General features: G+C 39.7%; 4 protein-coding genes across 6 annotated transcripts in view; 3 read left to right on the forward strand and 1 right to left on the reverse strand.

The window, feature by feature from the left end:
- The window catches only part of gnb5a (guanine nucleotide binding protein (G protein), beta 5a), a 5101-nt gene extending 3634 nt beyond the window's left edge, over window positions 1-1467 (forward strand). The window contains exons 10-11 of the mRNA XM_035665001.1: window positions 147-313; window positions 408-1467. Of these exons, the coding sequence (XP_035520894.1) occupies window positions 147-313; window positions 408-419 (179 nt within the window). The 3' untranslated portion in view covers window positions 420-1467. The remainder of the gene's footprint in view (window positions 1-146; window positions 314-407) is intronic.
- Window positions 1468-1679: 212 nt separating this feature from the next.
- On the forward strand, window positions 1680-12732 carry ap4e1 (adaptor related protein complex 4 subunit epsilon 1). 2 transcript variants are annotated; one of them, XM_035664970.1, is made up of 21 exons: window positions 1680-2001; window positions 2635-2706; window positions 2795-2918; window positions 3075-3148; window positions 3225-3346; window positions 3485-3644; window positions 3767-3933; window positions 4039-4112; window positions 4200-4322; window positions 4420-4529; window positions 4612-4751; window positions 5559-5671; window positions 5797-5915; window positions 7050-7352; window positions 7996-8107; window positions 8199-8337; window positions 8440-8695; window positions 9311-9868; window positions 9964-10154; window positions 10228-10388; window positions 11016-12732. In XM_035664970.1, the coding sequence occupies exons 1-21, from the start codon at window positions 1861-1863 to the stop codon at window positions 11174-11176; spliced, it is 3420 nt and encodes a 1139-aa protein (XP_035520863.1). In that variant the 5' UTR covers window positions 1680-1860; the 3' UTR covers window positions 11177-12732. The 2 variants fall into 2 exon arrangements, with proteins under 2 accessions (XP_035520863.1, XP_035520864.1); XM_035664971.1 differs by having other exon boundaries at window positions 9314-9868.
- On the reverse strand, window positions 11350-17394 carry LOC118330460 (aromatase). 2 transcript variants are annotated; one of them, XM_035664994.1, is made up of 10 exons: window positions 17180-17394; window positions 16165-16348; window positions 15741-15891; window positions 15506-15660; window positions 15034-15210; window positions 14826-14940; window positions 14626-14740; window positions 14368-14530; window positions 14023-14273; window positions 11350-13947 (listed from the first exon to the last, which is right to left on the reverse strand). In XM_035664994.1, the coding sequence occupies exons 2-10, from the start codon at window positions 16310-16312 to the stop codon at window positions 13696-13698; spliced, it is 1527 nt and encodes a 508-aa protein (XP_035520887.1). In that variant the 5' UTR covers window positions 16313-16348; window positions 17180-17394; the 3' UTR covers window positions 11350-13695. The 2 variants fall into 2 exon arrangements, with proteins under 2 accessions (XP_035520887.1, XP_035520888.1); XM_035664995.1 differs by having other exon boundaries at window positions 14032-14273; window positions 17180-17391.
- The window catches only part of LOC118330452, a gene marked incomplete in the record, with an annotated part of 13602 nt that continues 9869 nt past the window's right edge, over window positions 15768-19500 (forward strand). The window contains 3 exon segments of the mRNA XM_035664981.1: window positions 15768-15908; window positions 16101-16280; window positions 18537-18900. Coding sequence (XP_035520874.1) covers window positions 18583-18900 — 318 coding nt within the window.

A 19500-nucleotide genomic window follows, 5' to 3' on the forward strand; every position in this document is an offset into this window, starting at 1 on the left:
ATGTTCTACTGTCAGGATATATTGGTCAAATATGACAAAAAGTTCATTTCTGCAGCTTTAACGGCCAATCAGAGCTAACAATTATTGACCATATTTTCTGTGTAGAGGTACCCTTTTAAAAGCATGTGTGTTATTTTATCTTCCAGGACGGCTACTGTTCGGCGGCTACAACGACTACACCATAAATGTTTGGGATGTTCTCAAAGGAACGCGGGTCTCTATCCTGTTTGGACATGAGAACCGTGTCAGTACGCTGCGAGTTTCCCCTGATGGGACGGCTTTCAGCACAGGCTCCTGGGACCACACTCTCCGGGTACGAGATGTCCGTTATCATTGTCTGATCTGATGACTTTGCAACCTTTCTGGTTATGTCTTGTAATGTCCGATGTTTCTTTTTTTCCTTCCAGATCTGGGCTTAAGGATGACACCACAGAGGATTTAATGGTAGACAGACTTACTGTTTGCTAGAGTACAATCACAGACATAGACACTCAGTTTTGGTTGTACATAGGGCATATCAATAGCATTGTATATACTCCAGTTTCATGGCCAGGGTAGATTTACATATTCCAGACAACAATTAAACCAAATGGCACGCTTGTATTACATTAGGATTGAGAGTAAATTTCACAGAAGTACGTATGGTTACAACTTAAGATGTAAAATGTATATTGCAGAAAACAACATTAGTGAGCATTCGTCTAGGATAGAAGTGACACAATAAAGTGATGTATTGTATGTGCCCACATAAAGGACAATACTCGTTTGTTTATTTGTTTTTGCACATAAAATAATGGAGGAATGCAGTCCGTGGAAGAAAATGGGATATAAGGGAACAAAATACATCTCTAGGAGAAGCAGAAGGGTTTATATGAAGGTTAGACTCAGACTAGACTGAGAAAAGAGAGATGGGAGTCAGGGGATTTGTGGCATCTCTATAAATGTTAGGGATAGTGAAGATGATTAGATTGGCTTGTAGAAATGAATCAATATTCGTTAGTCTGAAGCGAATAAAAAATAATATTGGATACGAAGGAGCATTGGAATAAAATATTATGAAAGAAGTACAAAATTGTAGTTTTATTAAAGTTTGTGTGCCCAACAAACCGTCTACATTCTTCACAGTAACTCACCTGCCAATATTATTCTAATGTAAAGAAAGCACATTTACAGATAAATATAAAATACATGATGTTGATCTTTCATCCCTATGGTTTTTAAATCATGGTTTACTTCTGTTTGTTTCCAGCCGTGGAGGCCACTTACTGCTCCACGTGCTCACTGAGTTACTGCAGACACCCTGAACCTGTGGTACCCCGCTAGATATCTACATATAAAAATGGTAAAATCATTAGAATGTCCTCCTTTTCATGCAGTTGTCCAATAATTAAGTAATTTCATATTTACTGTAATTATTTTATTGTAGTTTAGTGTACAGTTATACAAGGGACTGTTTATCAAAGTATTACAAACATAATAAACTGAGTTTTGAATATCACCACTTTCTCGTTGTTTTTATTCACCCAATCTTATTGTTATTTTATTGTCGGTCTACAGTAATATTGAGACCATAGACATATAAAGAAATAAATATAAATATAAAGAGCCATCGTCTTTGTCACAGGTTTTTTTAATAAAGTTTCCACAAATACAAGCGGAAGTGACGTCGCGAACGAGGCTCGGCAGTCTGCTGAATCAAAACAATGGCCGACTGGCGACCCAGCGCTTCACCTCTTCAGCTCTTTTTACATGTTTAACAGACAAACTGTCTTCGACTCTGCGTACGGGACTCTCTCTGGGATGGATAGATGAGTTCATGAGTGTATTTTGAAAGACAAAAGCCAGCTGTTCGCCGCCATAATGAGCGACGTTGTGGAGAGGACCCTGACAGCTCTGCCGAGCCTCCTGTCTTTAGACTCTCAGCCCGGATCCGCAAAACTGTCCTCCACCTCCAAACTGGGAAACCTCATCAGGGGGATCACTGAGCTAACGTCCAAACATGTGAGTGTGTCCTTTAAAGGCTGAAAGCTCAGGAGAAATGAGACGTTGTTGGTGATGGGCTCTGGTGTTAGCTTAGCACTTGAATTTCCCTCGGGATAAATAAAGTATCTATCTATCTATCTATCTATCTATCTATAATTTATAATCTATCTATCTTAGCTGACTAATATAGCTAACTCAGTAAAGGTGTGTTTATAGGTTTCAACCAGTGACTGTATATAAGGTTGTGTTTATATGTTTTTATCATGTGTTGGTGCGTTCAAGTGCTTCAGCTGCACATTGGCAGCACTTGTTCATTCACAAACCGTGTTGCACTATTATTGTCAGTATTTTGTATTCATTTGCTTTGTACACCATTATGTTGAGTGCATGTCTGAGCTGATTGTATTTTTGAATGTTTTCTCAATAAAGATGAAAATATATATTGCAGGGAAGTTAAATCTGACATGGTGATGATGATACTGTATTGTGAGATCAAGTCTGAAATTTGTCTTTCAGAAAAGACAAGAAACAAAGATACATAGGCCTGCAGTTACCATACAAACACAGAAGACAGTATTCAAACCCCTTCAACATGTATTTGATCTGGGATTAAGATCAATTAAGATTACATTTCATGTTTCCCCTGTACAGGAGGAAGAAAAACTAATTCACCGTGAACTAGCGTCCATCAAAGAACAGGTGTCTTCCCCCAACACCTCCATGGTACGATTCTCCGGATTTTCCACTTCGGTCTTTCACTTTTGGTCTGGTGACGCCTGAAATCCCTGACGTGTTTACTTTTTCTCTTCAGAGGCAGATGAAGGAGCTCATGGTGCGAGCGATCTACTGTGAAATGCTCGGTTATGAGGCTTCGTTCAGCTACATTCACGCCATCAAACTGGCTCAACAAGGCACTGCTCTGGAGAAAAGAGTCGGTACGTTCTTGTTCAAAAAAGCTCATTCATTACTCAGCATTCTTACCCAATGATTCTGCAATACTCACTCAGTCTCATGATCAACACAACACATGTTTTTTTCCATCACAACAACTTTATTGACTGCATCTTCTGACACTGCTTTGGGCTTTGCAGGTTATCTGGCTGTGTCTTTGTTTCTGAACGAAAGTCATGAGCTGCTCCTTCTCCTTGTGAACACTGTATTAAAGGTGGGTGCTGAGTCTTTTCAGCATTTGTCATCTGGTGTCTGAATAAGGGATGTTGAAGTATTCTTTTTGTTTTCAGGACCTTCAGAGCTCAAATCTTATTGAAGTGTGCATGGCTCTAACTGTGGTCAGCCAGATGTTCCCCAAAGATATGATTCCTGCAATCCTTCCTCTTGTTGAGGATAAACTGAATCACCCAAAGTAAGAAATGCTCTTTTCCTTTCCAGTCCGATTAGTTGCCATGTTCGTTCAAGTGTATTTATTCATATGATAAACTAGAGCATGAAAAATCTGCTTGAATGTTATGATATTTAAGGATTTCTTTTTGCATATTTGTAGAGAAATCATTAGACGAAAAGCAGTCCTGGCACTTTATAAATTCTACCTAATAGCACCGAATCAAGTTCAACACATCCACAACAAGTTTCGTAAAGCTCTGTGTGACAAGGATCCTGGTGTCATGACAGCCTCACTACACATCTACTTACAGATGATCCAGGTAATCCGTTTTTCTTTAATTATTTTATTTCACCACAACATTAACTGCGTTTAAAAGTCATTACACATCTTAGTTAAAAGTGGTGTAATCCAGTCGTGTTGCATATTCCTCTTTCGTTACAGGAGAATCCAGAAGGTTATAAGGACCTGACGGCAAGTTTTGTCACCATACTGAAACAAGTGGTGGGAGGAAAGCTGCCAATGGATTTCAACTATCACAGTGTCCCTGCTCCATGGCTGCAAATTCAGCTTCTCAGAATACTGTCAATACTTGGGAAAAATGACCAAAGGTAATTATTACTTATTTTGTCCCCAGATGAAGTGGTTGTTGGTGCTGTCATGTGGTTGTGCTCTGTACTCGAATCCCTGCAAGATGTCTGTTCTTTGTTTGACAGTACAAGTGAGATCATGTACGAAGTCCTCGACGAGTCTTTACGGAGAGCAGAGATGAATCATAACATCACCTATGGTATGCCAGTTCTTGTAAATTTGGTTGTTTGAGATCATTTAAATACTCTCTTTAACCACTTGTTGAATTCTCTCTCTTCATTTCCAGCAATATTATACGAGTGTGTAAAATGTATTTACACCATTCATCCCAAATCTGATCTTTTGGAAAAAGCTGCAAAGTGCATTGGCAACTTTGTTCTGTCGCCGAAGATTAATCTCAAATATCTCGGTAAGATCCAAAGAAAACCTTTAAGTCATTTTTCTCATTGACAGTCAAGATTTCAGACATTCACTGTAGTAAATTGGTTAATTTGGTGTTTCTGTAGGTTTGAAGGCCCTCACCTACGTGGTCCAGCAGGATCCTAAACTGGCCCTGCAGCATCAGATGACCATCATAGAGTGTCTCGATCACCCCGACCTCATCATCAAGCGTGAGGTGAGGCAGTTTACTGGGGTTGGCTGGAGTTTGGTAATTTGTGAGTTTACAGCATTATCAACCTTTTCCTGTTTTCTTGTAGACGCTGGAGTTGCTCTTTCGGATCACTAATGCCCAGAATGTCATGGTCATTGTGGAGAAGATGCTTGAGTTTCTGCGCATCAGTAAAGATGACTACACTACTATTGACCTGGTGGGGAAGGTGGCAGAACTGGCGGAAAAATATCCTTCCAAGTGTGTTGATGATACTACGAGCAGGAGACAGCGCTCATTGTTAAATGTACACATGGAAAAAGGAACAACCCTTACAAAAATAAACAACAGTCATCTAATTAAGCTGATATAAATATTGAAAAAATGAATCGATCGTCTTAATTTTGCACAAATTCTTGCTTCTGACAGATGTAGTAAAGACAAAGTCAATAAAACCTGGTAGAGGTTGAAGACACTGTTTTTATCAGAGCGTATAGAGTAGATCATTATTGGCCTATCGCTGGTATTGGCGTATATGTTATCCAATATGAAAACTGTGACGCTTGTGGTAATACATTAGTGTCGTTGCAAAGTTTATCCAGCAGAGTGTGCTGTGATTTACAAAACTGGCGAGCTGCACAGATGAAGAGAAAAACAGCAGCTCTCGGCAAGGTCAACCAGAATTGCTTGACAATGTATATGTTAAATTATCAACGTTAAAAAATATATTATTTTATTTGTTTGAGAAAGCAGCTGTCTAATTAATAAAATCACTATATGGGCCGCTGTATCAGTTATGGGAGAGTTTTTCTGCTCTGAAGTAGGTATGGGCCTGAAAAAATACCCACATCTGCCAGGCTTTAATTTTTATGAGTGTAGCATAAAGAGATGTATAACTCTCCTGTAGACTTCTACTGGCGGTTCAAGGCCTAAATGATAAGTAATTCTCTGAGTTGAGAAACAGAAATCCAAGCCTTTAATAACATGCTGTTCGATCTTTTATACCCTGTTAGTTCCTCTCTGTTGTGTTGATTATTTTCCTATAAACCATTATACATATGCACCAGACAATGAATGGTTCATTGAGACCATGAACACAGTGTTTTCAGTGGGTGGAGACATGATGCAGCCTGACATCCCAAACAATTTCCTTAAACTGCTGTCTGAGGGTGAGATAACCACACCACTCAACTTATTCTCTACTGTTGTTATGTGGTGATAATTCAGTAATTTGACACTGATGTTGCTTTTGATTGATGGATTTTGTCGTGCTAATGTGTCTTTAATGGCCCAGGATTTGACAGCGTGGAGGAAGACAGGAAGTTGAGGCTGTTTGCTGTGGATTCATATGTTTCACTACTGCAAGGAGAGCCTGGCAAACTGCCACAGCGCTTCCTCCAAGTCATCAGCTGGGTGAGTGCTGTCTGCACAATTACCACTATCAGCAGTTTGTATAATTCTCATGTAATAATAATGAGAACAAGAAGCAGTAGAAGGAAAAGGAATACAATGGTTGAGTTATTATATAGGAGAACATATGCACTGGACTACTTAACTCCTTTTTTAAATCTTCTGTCTTTGTATGTAGAGTTTTTCACAATCCACAGCATTCGTTCTTTCATTCAAAGTTCATTTGCTGGAGTTTGTCGGGTTGATAACCATAAAATAAAAACCCATAAAAGAGAAGAAAATAAACATATCACACTGCCATTATTATCAACAATTGCATGCTGCAGTTAGTCTACCTCATGTTACATCAGCATTTACTACTTTCTCTCCACAACAAATCAGAATAAATCCTTGGAGATTAACTAATGGTTATTCATTACATTCAAATAAATGAGATTATCATTTTACCAACTTCAGTATTATGTTAAATCATATGCGAATATCATCCATTAAACACAATAATGATGCAAATGACAATCTGATACTCTGATGAGCAAACTTAACCACGCTGTCACAATCACTGAGAAGAATGTCTGACATTTGTCTTTACAACGTTTGGTTTGAAGCATACATTACCAATTACTTTACAATTTCCAGACATAAACAACAACAGTAAAGTACAAGAGGATTTCATTGCATTGGAATAATTTAAAACATTGTTAGAAAATATCATAAAAGGCTGGCTTGAGTTCCTCAGGTACTTTTTTTTTTAAATCCAGATTTTGAATCCAGATGATAAAAGCATAGTCATGCTGGTGTGTGTCCTAATGGATGATCAGAGGTGAGAAGATCTCATGCAGCCAGCAGGCTGGCCTGTAACATCCTAATGTCAGTATGATATATATCTAGTATCCTGGTCACCTAAAAATCTTAGATGGACATACATGAGTGAACTTTTACAGTAATGATGCAAGAATACACAATGTCACAGGAGTAAAAAAAAAAAACGAGTTGCAAACATGAAATTATACTTCTTATTCTCTTATACTATACTTCTTTTTTTTTACAGATAAAAATCACATTACTACTCTTTACATGTCTTTCAAAATGTAACTTACTGTGTACTGTAACATTCTGTCCCTTCTCTACCATGCACAGGTCCTTGGTGAATACTCCCACTTAAGGGAGGAACTTGAACCGGCTACAGTCCTGAGGCTGCTGTCCAAACTGTTGGACACAAAGAACACCAGCAGTGAAACCAAGAGCTGGGTCCTCATGGCAATAACCAAACTCTGTGAGGGCGCGGCGGGCGTTTCTGTGGCTAAGGAGGTTTCTGAAACATACAGCAGCTCCCTGGACACAGTACTGAGGCAGAGAGCTCAGGAGCTTCAGCATCTCAGCCAAGACTCTGAACTACGAGCCAGAGTGGTCCCCCGAGACGCCGGGCTCAAACCCCTGGAGGTAACATATGAACATACGGAGCTACCGAATTACAATAATCATGTAAAAATATATAGTTTTCTGTCATTTTAATGTTGCAATGGTACATTGAAAATATGAAAACATGTGGTTAGACTTTGAATTTCTGCTGCTGTTAACATTTGGTGTAAGATGCCAAAAACAATAAAACATGATGATTTAGTTCCTGGATCCACAGCAGATGATGTAACTTTGTGGTTTTTGTTCTCTGGCAGTTAGAGCTCATCATCTGAGGGATGAAAACAAAACCTGCACACACTTGCCCTCCATAACACACAGTTGATTAGATCAAAGGCAATATTTATTGAAATAATGGGGATCATAATTTAATTTGTAATCATAGGGGCATGTCTAGAGTAGTCTGCTGGGTTGGGTTTACCACAAAACTCCATTCAGTATCGGATGCAGTTTCAGTCAACTAGATACAAGTACAACAAGAATAATGTTCTTAACACACAAATGCTTCCTCTAAATCATATCAAGTGTAAAAGTTATATGAGATATATTTGCAAGCATTCAGATATGACGTCTTTAGTTTGCTCCTTTAGTCCTGCACAACTTTCCAAATGATCTTCTTTTCCCCGTTAAAGGAGAAGTTTAAACTTGCAGTTGTTGTTGTTTCCAGGTGGATTCATCTCTGTCATTTCTGGATGGATTTGTGTCAGAGGCGTTGGCTGCTGGTGCTGCTCCATACAAGCCTCCCCATCAGCGTCAGGAAGAACTGGCTCAGGCAAAAGGTAAAAAAGAAAAGGAAAAACATTTAGACTGTGGTAGATTTGGCAGCACTGCCTTGTGTTAATTTGTTCTTGACTGTGTTCTCTGCGTCAGCGTTGAGCCTGGAGCCATACGGCTTGTCCCTGCCCATCAGCATGTCCTCCTGCAGCATTGCAGACAGGCAGTCTCCTACACTGTTATCCATGAGCTCTGGTCTGTCGGGCAATAGCACCGACCACTCACATAAGGGATGGTACGTAAACACAAAACATATTCTTATGCTGTCTTAGTTAAAATAGTTTACACGCAAATGCATGGCCGGTTTAGAACTCATTCTTTTTTATTTTTGTTTCAGCTCTACAACTCTGAAGCTGGACGGTGTTAAGAGGGTGTGGGGGAAGGAGGGATACTTGGCACAGAGGGAGTCTGTGGAGGAGGCTGCCCAGGTTGAGCTTCCCAGCCCCCTGCGATCACCCAGCCAGCAGGGAGAGACTGACAGCTCCCACAGTCAGACTCCCACTCCGATACCGACCCCCGAGCCCGAACACGAGAAACAGCAGCTGGCCTCTTCGCTGTTTGTCGGCCTGGGTTTACAGAGCTCTGTGTGTCTGGTGAGCTGTTTTAATTGAGCAGGTCCCCTTCTATGGTGTGCACCATGTTGAACTGCTATGTTTCTACAGTAGCCCAGAACAAAAAAACCAAACACTGGCTCTAGAAAGGTCCTTTAGCATTTCTTGCAGGTTTTGCAGCAACAGTAGGAGGCAAGAACGTTGCAATCAGAAACTATACTGCTAGATGCCACTAAATCCTACACACTCACCTTTAAGACTGCAATTAATAATTGTCTTCATTATTGATTAATCTGACAATCATGTTCTTAATTAACTGATAATCGTTTGGTCTATAAAATGTCAGAAGATGCTTCAACAGTCCAAAGGCCTAAGATATTTAAGTAATTTTCACACAAGACAAAGAAAAGCAGCAAATTGTCACAGTTGAAAACCTGGAACAGCAAAATGTGATTTAAATGATTAATCAGTAATCAAAATAGCTGATTAATCATTTCAGCTCTACACAGGATCTACTCGCTCTATAAATCTCAGCTGTTCTGATGAGATTTTGCAGCCCTTTGCAATGTTTACTGTAAAACTTGACTTTGTGGCAATCATTTCAAAAAATATACATCTACAAAAACATGTCTTACAACTAAAACCTTTTTCTTTTAGCAGATGGGAAAATCTGAGCCGACACCCCAGCGATTCAGAAGAAAAGCCCAAGGTCCGGGCTCGTCCTCGGCTGCCAGCGAGCAGATGTCCAACTCCCTCGTCTCTACTCCGAGTACAGTGGATAACTTGCTGTGTGACAACCTCCTGGACTCCAACATCACCTCAGAGCTGGATGTTTCTTCACTGACACAGACATCTGAGCTCTCTGAGGATCTAACTACTGCAAATGGCACCTGTGATGTAGAGTTAGCTGAGAGTGACATAAAGCGAAGTAACCCCTCTCTCATTAGGGATAACGGCGTTGCTGTAGCTGCCAATCCTACTCCACACGAGGACCCAGACAGACCTAAAGACTTGTGTCTCAGTACTCATCTTCCTGCAGAGTTCTCTGGCCTCCCCCACTCAGAAATCACTCCTCTGTGCTCCAACCAAAGCCTGGATCTCTCAGCCTGTCACATGCAGAAAGAAGATTCTTTATCGCTAGTTATTTTCATTTACAACTCCTCTGACTCTGAAATTCAACAGATACTACTAGAGCTTGACTCAGATGAACTTGAGGTACAGTAATTATTGAGCATAAATGTATTAGTCGTGTTATCTTTTTATTGGTCTTTGGCATGAAAAGGACATTTCTGTTGATTTTTTTTTTGCAGGTATCCTGTGTGTGTGACAGTCCAGTGCAGGAGGTGAGAAGCCACGGTGTAGCAGTGTGTCAGTATTCCCTGACTGTGAAGAGGCCTTCAGTCCATGTTGAAGTAGTTGGGATGGTATCTTACCAGCTGCCTGTTGGGACGCCTCAGTCAGTCCAGTTCTCATACAAACTGCCTCTAACCAGCTTCATCAGGTGAAAGATTTTCTTCTTTTATGTATTGCTGAGCAGAGATTATTAGTGGCTTACTGTAATTTTCTTCCTTCAGACCTTTGACTGTGTCCACAGAAGAGTATGGGACAATGTGGCTGGCCTTCTCTCACGATACAAAGCAGAACCTGACGCTGATAAGTGAAGGCCAGCAATCTCTCGCAGCCACTCTGAACGTGCTGAAGAAGAAACTTCATCTTCATGTCGTGGAAATCATAGGTGACCAGACATTCATCTCTAAACTGAAATGTCAGAGATGGGAAATTTGCTCACCCATGCCTATGTATCACTAGAAAAAACATACAGATGCACAAAATATACATTGGACATATGGTCATATTTGAACATGTACATTCAACGCCACTACAAAGCAGTTCTTATTAAGAGCTTATTGCCTTATAAATAACTTGTGGGTGCCCAGATAGCTCACCTGGTACTGCTGGCAGTATATTTAAAATAATAATAAATAAATGAATAATTAGCCATTAATTGCTCAATAAGTTGCTCTCAAGTTAGAAAGAATTATTATTATATTGTTTTAACAGAGGATTACAGATAAACATTGTTCATAGGGCTTCAGGCTGAAGCAGCCCCAGTGCCTGGTTAGTCTTTGAAAATCAAGATCCACTTACTCACTTGTTCCACCATCATGTTCAAGTCAATAGTTTTGTTACTATTATTTTAGGGCATCTCATAACATGAGTATGAATATTTTAAAATAGTTGATATGTACATAAATATGTGAAAGGTGCAGTTCTTAACCAATAGGTTGATGTGTGTTAAATGCAACCTACAATTCCCATGAGTTCTACACTATTAGTGAACATTTATTCATATGTCTTACAGGTATGGAAGGTATTGTAGCTTGCCGGCTCCTCCAGGATCAGCCATGTCTGATGCACTGTCGTGTGCATGCGGGAACGCTGGCTGTGTGGCTGCGCTCTCCTGTCCCTGAGCTTCCCGACTGCCTGATCTACCACTGTCAGAGAGCTTTACAGGAGCACTGACCCCGACTGCAACACCTCTACTGACTCCACTGAGCAACACGATCACCTGACCCTCAACCACTGCAGAGGAAGGGACACAGAGCAGCAGTGCAGAACAGAACAGAACAGAACAGAACAGAACAGGAGACAGAACATCTGATGTGCATTCTCATCTTTATATTCACATTTGTTTGTCACTTCCAATGTAAGTTACACAGCAGGATTTGCTTTTGAATCATTTATTTTTAACAAATTAGTGGAAATCCATAGTTTGGAAGTCATGGTTGATAAAAACCTCAGGGCCAAGATATTGTGTTTTTAACCTTCTGTGGGTGTTTGACATTTCAGAATAACACTTATGTCTTAAGATGATGACAGGGCTCCATAATGACTTGAAAACTTCAATGTTTGAAACATTGTGAGGGAAATGAATGTTAAGTTTGATATTATTGGAAAATAATGAATTTCTACAGTTGTTTTTTGCACCCCCCTGGTCTGCATGCTAATAACCAGAGATTACTGATTTGTGACATGATTTTAAAACATAGTTACATTTTCTTGGTTAGAATGATCATGACAGACAGAACAAATACATACAAAGGTCATCTCTTTTCTTCATTAGCACCTTAAAGTTCCAGTGTGTAACATTTAGGAGGCTCTATTGGCAGAAATTAAATTTAAGATTCATAGGTTTTCATTCATGTGTAATATAGGAATTGTTATGTTTTTGTTACTTTGGAATGAGCCTTTTATATCTGCAGTTGCAGCGGGTCACCTTCCAGGGAGCCAGCCATGTTTCTACAGTAGCCCAGAAGGGACAAACAAAAACTATAGGAGGCTATAGATAGTTTCTCCTTCACGCTTGGAAGTGGAGGGTCTGTAACTACACTGCTAGATGAAACTAAATCCTACACACTGCTCCTTTCATTGCTGGTATTAACTAAAATGTTTAGTTCTTTTCAAGTTCATCAATACTGATTGAAGCAATACTGATTGAAATGGAAACAACACAAATTCTTGCTTTGGACTGGTTGATGTCATTTATTAGGTGTTTTTGGAGTAGCACAGGGAATATATTGATATCTTTTAAGAGTACCAAATGAATTGCTTGTTATTTGTGGTATGGAAACAGTTTAAACTAATATTTACAGTGAGCTGCTTTTGAGTAAAGAACCTGCTCGTCTTTGCTGCTGAAGTAAAAAGAGGTTTACATCCCTGTCTGTCTAAAGGGTTACATTAAGCTGACATTAACCTCTGACTGCAGCAGTTACACGTATGTCTTACATCTGTGATGAAAGTATTTTGTCTTAAATGTAGCAATGAAGATCTCACTCTGCGATGTCCGTGTTGTCCGTTTGTCATTCTGATGAGGAGCATTTTAGTTTTCCCTCATGTTTTGCAGATGCTGCCTTCTGTGTGATATGATTATCTATGCACTCATGTTTGTGGTTTGTCAGTTCCGGTGAGAGGTGGATTTTAGCAGTCTTTGATTATTATATTTTTGTATCAATGCAGTATTAACATATTTATTGGATTTATATTCTTACAGAAAATATTTTATATTCACTTCTCTGAAAGGAAAAAAAAAATCATTGTGCTGTTTGATTATTGTGTGTCAGATCTGATTTGTCTCAGCTTGTTTTATTTAATTCAACCTGAAGGGAAAGTTTACCTTTTTTTTTTTTTTGTTTTTGCCTGTGTCCTGATTTGAAGCACAGCGTGAAGCTAACAATGCGTCTAAAACTTTAACCCAACGCCTTATGTTCTAATGCCAAGGTGGCGTGTTTGATTTGTGCCTGTGGTACAGAGAAAATCAATGTTTCTTAGAGTGCCTGTCACTACATTCTGCTAACTTATGAATAAATTCAACACATGTAAATTAACTTGATTTTGACTCCTTGATTATTGATGATACATCTGTAATAGCTATGAAACAGAACATATGCAGGAAAGAGGGATATTACCCATTTTTATTAACATTTTCTAATGTTATTTCCTGCATTTTTTTCCCTATTTTTTGCACATCCCAGTGTGTGCTGAAATTATTACATGTTTACATCTAACACTGTTCACTATACCATAACTTTGATCATGTTTAATACGGTAACCTCTATAATGCTAAAGGAAACGCACACCATATGTAAAATATAAATATGACATGATAACAGCATCATCATCAACAAAATTAAACTGGGATTAACAAAATGAAAAAGTAGCTTCGCCTCAGTCCAGGTCATAATTATTTTGTGACCTCTGAGGACAATTAAACATAATCTATATCCCTCTGCATTTTCCATATTGCATCCTATGAGTCAGAAGATCATCCTGCCACTCTTCTTTTGGCTAAAACCTTCAACCGTATTCTCTTAGAGGCCCTTGATGTCAATGTAGGCAACAGAGTACCAGAGTTTGTCTTTTTGCACATTTGTATAACTTGTTCAGGGAATATCAGCTCACCAGCCCCATTGCCTTCATTATATCGGCTACATATTTAAAACACAGGCAATACTATAGTAGTTTCCACCAAAACCCTCTGTGTCTCAGTGCTGACTGTGTGAAGGTTGTGCTGTTCGAGGGATAAAGCGCATGGCCAGGCTGTTCTCGTCCTCCACAGGCTGCTGCGACAGGTTGTTGGTCTGCCTGATGCTGTTGAGGGTGCAGCCTTGGCGAGGACACACTGTATAGCGAGACAACAGAGTGACCAGAATGGCCTTCATCATCACCATGGCGATTTGTTTGCCCACGCAGGAACGAGGCCCGCAGCCGAAGGGCTGGAAGAAACGACTGGGAACCTGCCAAACAGAAGAGGTAAAGACTCAGCTGTTGTTTTTGTTTCTAAGAGCCACATATTGTTGCACAGCAATCACCTGTCTTACTGTTTTATCAAAGTTCATCAGGCTGAACTCTTTGGGTTTTGGAAAGAATTCAGTCTTATGCATGAGACCAATGTTGAGAATGATGTTTGTTCCTTTTGTAATCTTAATGCCTTCGATGGTGTCATTTTCCAGAGCTTTTCGCATCGTGAAATCAACCACAGGATGAAACCTCAGAGACTCATTGATGAAACTCTCCAGCACTTTCAACCTTTGATAATCGATGTTTTCAGAACCTTTTGCACCTGGAAATGAAAATTCAGCAGCATTCATTGATTGTTTAGTATTGTTTCATTTTTACCTGTCAGAGGGTGAAACTGAGATTAACACAGCGCTTACTCAAGACACCGTTCATCTCCTCGACTATCCTCAGCTCTACATCTGGGTTTTGTTTCAGCAGCATCAGCATGAAGAAGAGGCTGATGGAAAGCGTGTCAGGCGCTGCAATCACCATCTCCAGCACACACTGCCTGACATTATCTCCTGAAAGCTCTCCGAGGTTCTGTTAAAAAGACAATGTAAGGTATGCAGAGCCCAGCAAACACATGACACCAACTCTGCGACACAGGTGGTAACTATTTATAAAAAGAGACAAACTTGAGCAAAGATGAGCTCTGTTGCAAAGTCAAGATCATCATCCAACTTCTCAGACTCATTTATAATCTTTCTTTTGATTTCAAGAAGGCTCTCCATCGCGTCTTGCAGCTCTTGGCTGTTGGCACAAAAAGCACCACAAAGATTAGGTTGAAGAAACCACAAGCCAAATGCTGAATTATTGTGAAGTGTGACAATCTTACGCTGCTCTCTTATGCTTGTTGTACAGCCATCCAATCTTGAAAAATATATCAGGCTTTATTAGAACTGTTTGCCAGGTCTCAAAGTAGCTTTGGATTTTCATCAGCAAGTCTTTTTCTGAGTTTTGAGGAACAAAAAACAGAGTTAGGAGCAGCAGGCATCAGTGCAAGAACTGGAAATATATTTACTGACAGTGAACAAGCAGCTGACCATTCAGTGGCACCCTGAGGAAAAGCCTGTTGGAAATGTCCACCACTACGGCTCTTAGCAGATTGAGGGAGTCCACATGTCCTGAGGGTTTGGTCATCTCCTGCAGGCGGTCCAGGTGTTTGGCTGTGGAGCTCACACAGATTCCCACAGTCCTCTGGAGGCCGGGGCCTGTCAGAGCTGTAAAACAACCATGAAACAGTACAATAATTCAAATACAATGATGCAGTGGGTTGGATTTATTTTTGTTAGCTTATTAGTAGGGCTGTGTATTGGCAAGAATCGTATCACAATATAATATATTGCTATTTTTTAAATCTAACTTTAGAAAAACCCTTAGTATAAAGAACACACCACCATATGCATAAAATCTGAGTTTAAACCCCTACTTATTAGGTATGTGAAAATGTCTAGAAAAAGAGGTGAAAGATACCACAGTGCTCTCACTCTATTCTCTGTGAAGGTAATTGCTTACCTTTAGAAAAATATGTCCTCACTTTTTTCCAGAGTAGAACATCACTGTTGAAAATGATTCCCCTCCCTTCCATCCCAATGCACTCCAGTCCTGTTTTGCTCCCAAATCTGGCTGTGTAGTGAGCGCTCCTCAGAACATGATACACTGCTGAAGACCTGCAAGAGCAGCCAGACTTACTACAGATTTATGGGATAAATTGTGAATATAAACAGTTTTTTTTTCTTAAAAGACTTGCCTGCTCAGAATGACGGTCTCCTCGCCATTAATCCAGACCCGGACAATGCTGCCATATTTGTTGTTATAGTAGTTGCACGCTGTTCCTATCCCAGTCCAGATGAATCTGCTGTAGGAGAGAATAGGACCTAGTCCTGCCAAGAAGGAAGGTCCTGACAGAAAGACACAGGTAATGATTTAATGTGCTTTTATGTCTGCGTGGTAAGGGGCAAGGGAAAACAGATGACCTCCTGTATGGAAATCAATAAACTATTATGTTATTTCATCAATAATTTGATGCAGAACTATTTACTATGGAGCTAATTTCCCTGTCCCTCTTTAAAACAGAACCTGTTTTACTTCTATCTGTTTACATCTGCAGTCACTTCTGCATGTGGATCAAACTATACAAATTATGTGAAAGAACAGAAGCTGAAGCCTCTTACCTGGTATGTGTGAGCGGTTTGTTCGGCTGCAGGCAGTGAAGAGCAGCAGCAGCAGCAGCAGCAGCAGTAGGACGGTGGTGACTTCAGACAGTGTATCAGCAATCATGGGGCAGATGGTGAGTGCATCCAGCGGCAGCATCCCATTCATAACTCCAGCCAGGAACTCACACCTGAGCTGGCTGACCTGTTATCATAAGGTTCGTTCTCTTTTAACCAACAGACAAACCAAGCTCATTTATTTGTTAAAACAAAAACGAACAATGTTTAAATGTGGATGGCCTTGCTTTTCATCCCTTGTAATTCTCTTGTCCTTCGTGGCTGGGATGTAACTCAGCACTGGCACACATAAAAGCCAAAATTCACCCACATAATATGATAATTATGATATCATGTGTTGGTGATGTGATTCAACATCTGATATCAGACGGTGTAAGGGTGGATGACAGATTATTCCCTTATTTTCTAATGTCATAATGTCAGGTTTATCATGCTCGTAACATTAGTGTATTCTTCCAAGATATTACATACATTGAGTTGCAAAAGTAACTGACTATTTACATAATTATTATAACACAGTGTATCATACTAAATTTAAATTAAAAAATGTGAGTTTACAGGTGAATACATGGTCCAACTGAAGTGATGATAAGGAAGTTTCTTTTCTTAAGAAGAATTCAAACTTTTATCCTTTAATGTTTGTACTTACAGACTGCAAAAACTTTTATTTTGAATCTATCACTTATTAAATCTTATTATTGTATTATTGTTGCCCTCCCTCATAAAAGTAACATTGCATTTCTGAATATGTTCATATTTTCTGATTTAATTGTGAACAAATACTGTGACAGAACATAGTTAAATAGAGACATGAGAGAGAGTTTCAACTGAATTTCATGACTCAAATTTCTATTTCACGTTCAACATATTTTTACATATTCAAACCATTAAAGCAGTATCTTTAAAAGTATTGTTTACAAATATTTTAATATTTAAATGATCAAAGAATAGTACTTACAGTACGCCTCTTGTTCTTTCCTGCTGCTGACAAGTCAGAGTGCAGTTTGAAGAGATGCAGCGCCTTCTCCACTGGTTCTAGAGATGATTAACTTTCTTCTACCAAATAAATCGCAAGTGTTTATAAATCCTCGGTTAAGCCCTCACTTTACTGGTTGCTAAGGAACCCTGCCACTTGGAGGTACAAGTACCATTACGTGGCAGGCCAGATAAAAGTGCACGCCTAGACCACAAAGCACCTTCAGGAAGAATAAGAAAAAGTGTCTTTCATTTGTACAAATGTAAAAGTTTCAGGTCTTTCATCGGTTGTGCTCTGCATCAGTTTTTTTTTTAGATGGGCTTACTTCACATTTAGCTTTGTTCAAAAGAAAGAAACCCCACCGTCCAATTCAGCAAGCGAGAAGGCTATTCAGGGGGAAATTAATCAGCTGGGTCAGACTGACCTGTGTCAAAGGCAGCAGGGATTTACCATTTACCCAGCAGTCAAAGAAAAGGAAAGAGAGAGGAGAGAAAATGTCATCTTTATAATTAAAATACAGTGTGAGTGCTGCAGTACTTAAAAAAAGAGAGCATGGATGCAAAATTATAAAGACAGAAAAAACAGTTAATGCAGAGGTTATGTACTTATAAAGAGCTGTCCTTTAAGCTCACTACCTATGAATAGCTGGTATGCTGTTGATCAAGATGTTGGCCTCACATTTAGGGGTTTGGGTGGGGGCTTTTATCCCAAGTTGGCTGAAAAACTTGCTTTTCCTCATTGTGGTAGAAACTAAACTGGATAATTGGAACTTTTTGTAAAATAGAGACACTTTCATATTATCTACAGTCAAAGTGAAGAAGAAATTGCTATTACTATAACTATTATTTTACGTTTTTATTTTTGTAAATTTATATTGCAATACATAAAACACATAAAAGGATATTTCAGCACACACACACACGTACATCCACACACGCACAGCCTTTTACTGAAAACGCTCTGAAAGCTCTTTTGTGGATCCGAAGAATGTTCCCCTTGTTCACAACTTATTTATTCCACTTCCATGTAATTTTGTGTAGGACGGACTGTTGACAATATTGAGAGGAAGAGCACCAGAATGATGAGAAGCACTACACTGTCTGCAGGATTTGTCATTCTGGAAATATGTCCATTAACTGCCTCTATCAAGTAAGGCCTATTAGACTTTAACTGTTTCCCAGATGCTTGTTGTGCAATGCAACCACGTGGTTCCCCCTGTACTTACAGACAGATTTTGACATGTTTATTCCTCTCCAACAGCTTACAGCGTAGTTCCTCTCTGACGTATCATCTGTTGGCAGGTGTTCAGATATGTGCTGTATGTGCTTGTGAATTTCAGAGCCCAGATCACTCTGCAGTGGAGGACCAGTAAGTAGGACACAAACATGAAGGAGAGGAGTGGAGTTTTTCTTGCGTGGAAAGTGCTGCTGGTGGGCATGTGTGCACTGCTGCTCCTGAGCTCAGCAGGTTTGGGGTACCTGCTGGTTCGACAGGGAGAGCTGACAGAGGAGCTGCTCAGGTTGGATGCCCAGATGCAGGCGCTGTCACAGAGCTGCAGCCTGCGGGCAGGAGTCCTCCCCATAGACCCCGCACAGGCTGGAGAGCTGAAGAAGCTCCACCGCAGCAGAAGAAACCAGGAGAAACCAACACAAAGCCAAGACGAGAAGGATATGCTGATGCTGATGACCTACTCGATGGTCCCGGTAAGAGACCAACATGCTTGAATGTGCACTCTTTTTAGGAAAATGTGAACACTGCAGCCTTTTTACTGTACTTCTGTAAAAAAAAAAAAAAAAAAAAAAAAAAAAACAACAACAAACATGAAAAGAGATTTATGAATTTTTCATTATGTTATGAGCAAGAACAGGGGAGCAGTCAACCACTCTTTGCTGTCATCTTTAACAGAAACATTTCCCCTCTTTTCCCTTTTGGGATAAGAAGCATGCCTGTGTAATGCAAAGAATTCCAGAGTCTGCTGCAGAGCTTAAGAAGAAGTCTGGTTTTCCATTGAACGTTTCCTGGATAAATACTTTGAGCAGCACGACTGTTACCTGCTCCTCCCTCAACTGTAATCACCTCCACTGGGAACTGGCATTTCCTTAGAGGGTGCTACTGTATTTCTTTGACAAAGAGAACAGCAAGTTTAATACTAATAATAATAAGTATTTTACCAAAAGAGACAATAGTGTAAAGATCCCAGAGCTCAAGCTGATGTCTTTAAACTGCTTGTTTAGTCTGATTAATGGTACAAACCTGAACATATTAAATTTATTGTCATGCAAGACTAAGAAAACCAGCAAACA

The sequence above is a fragment of the Morone saxatilis genome, unplaced genomic scaffold, assembly GCF_004916995.1.
Source record: "Morone saxatilis isolate NCDOM2014 unplaced genomic scaffold, NCSU_SB_2.0 Contig2, whole genome shotgun sequence".
Lineage (NCBI taxonomy): Eukaryota > Metazoa > Chordata > Actinopteri > Moronidae > Morone > Morone saxatilis.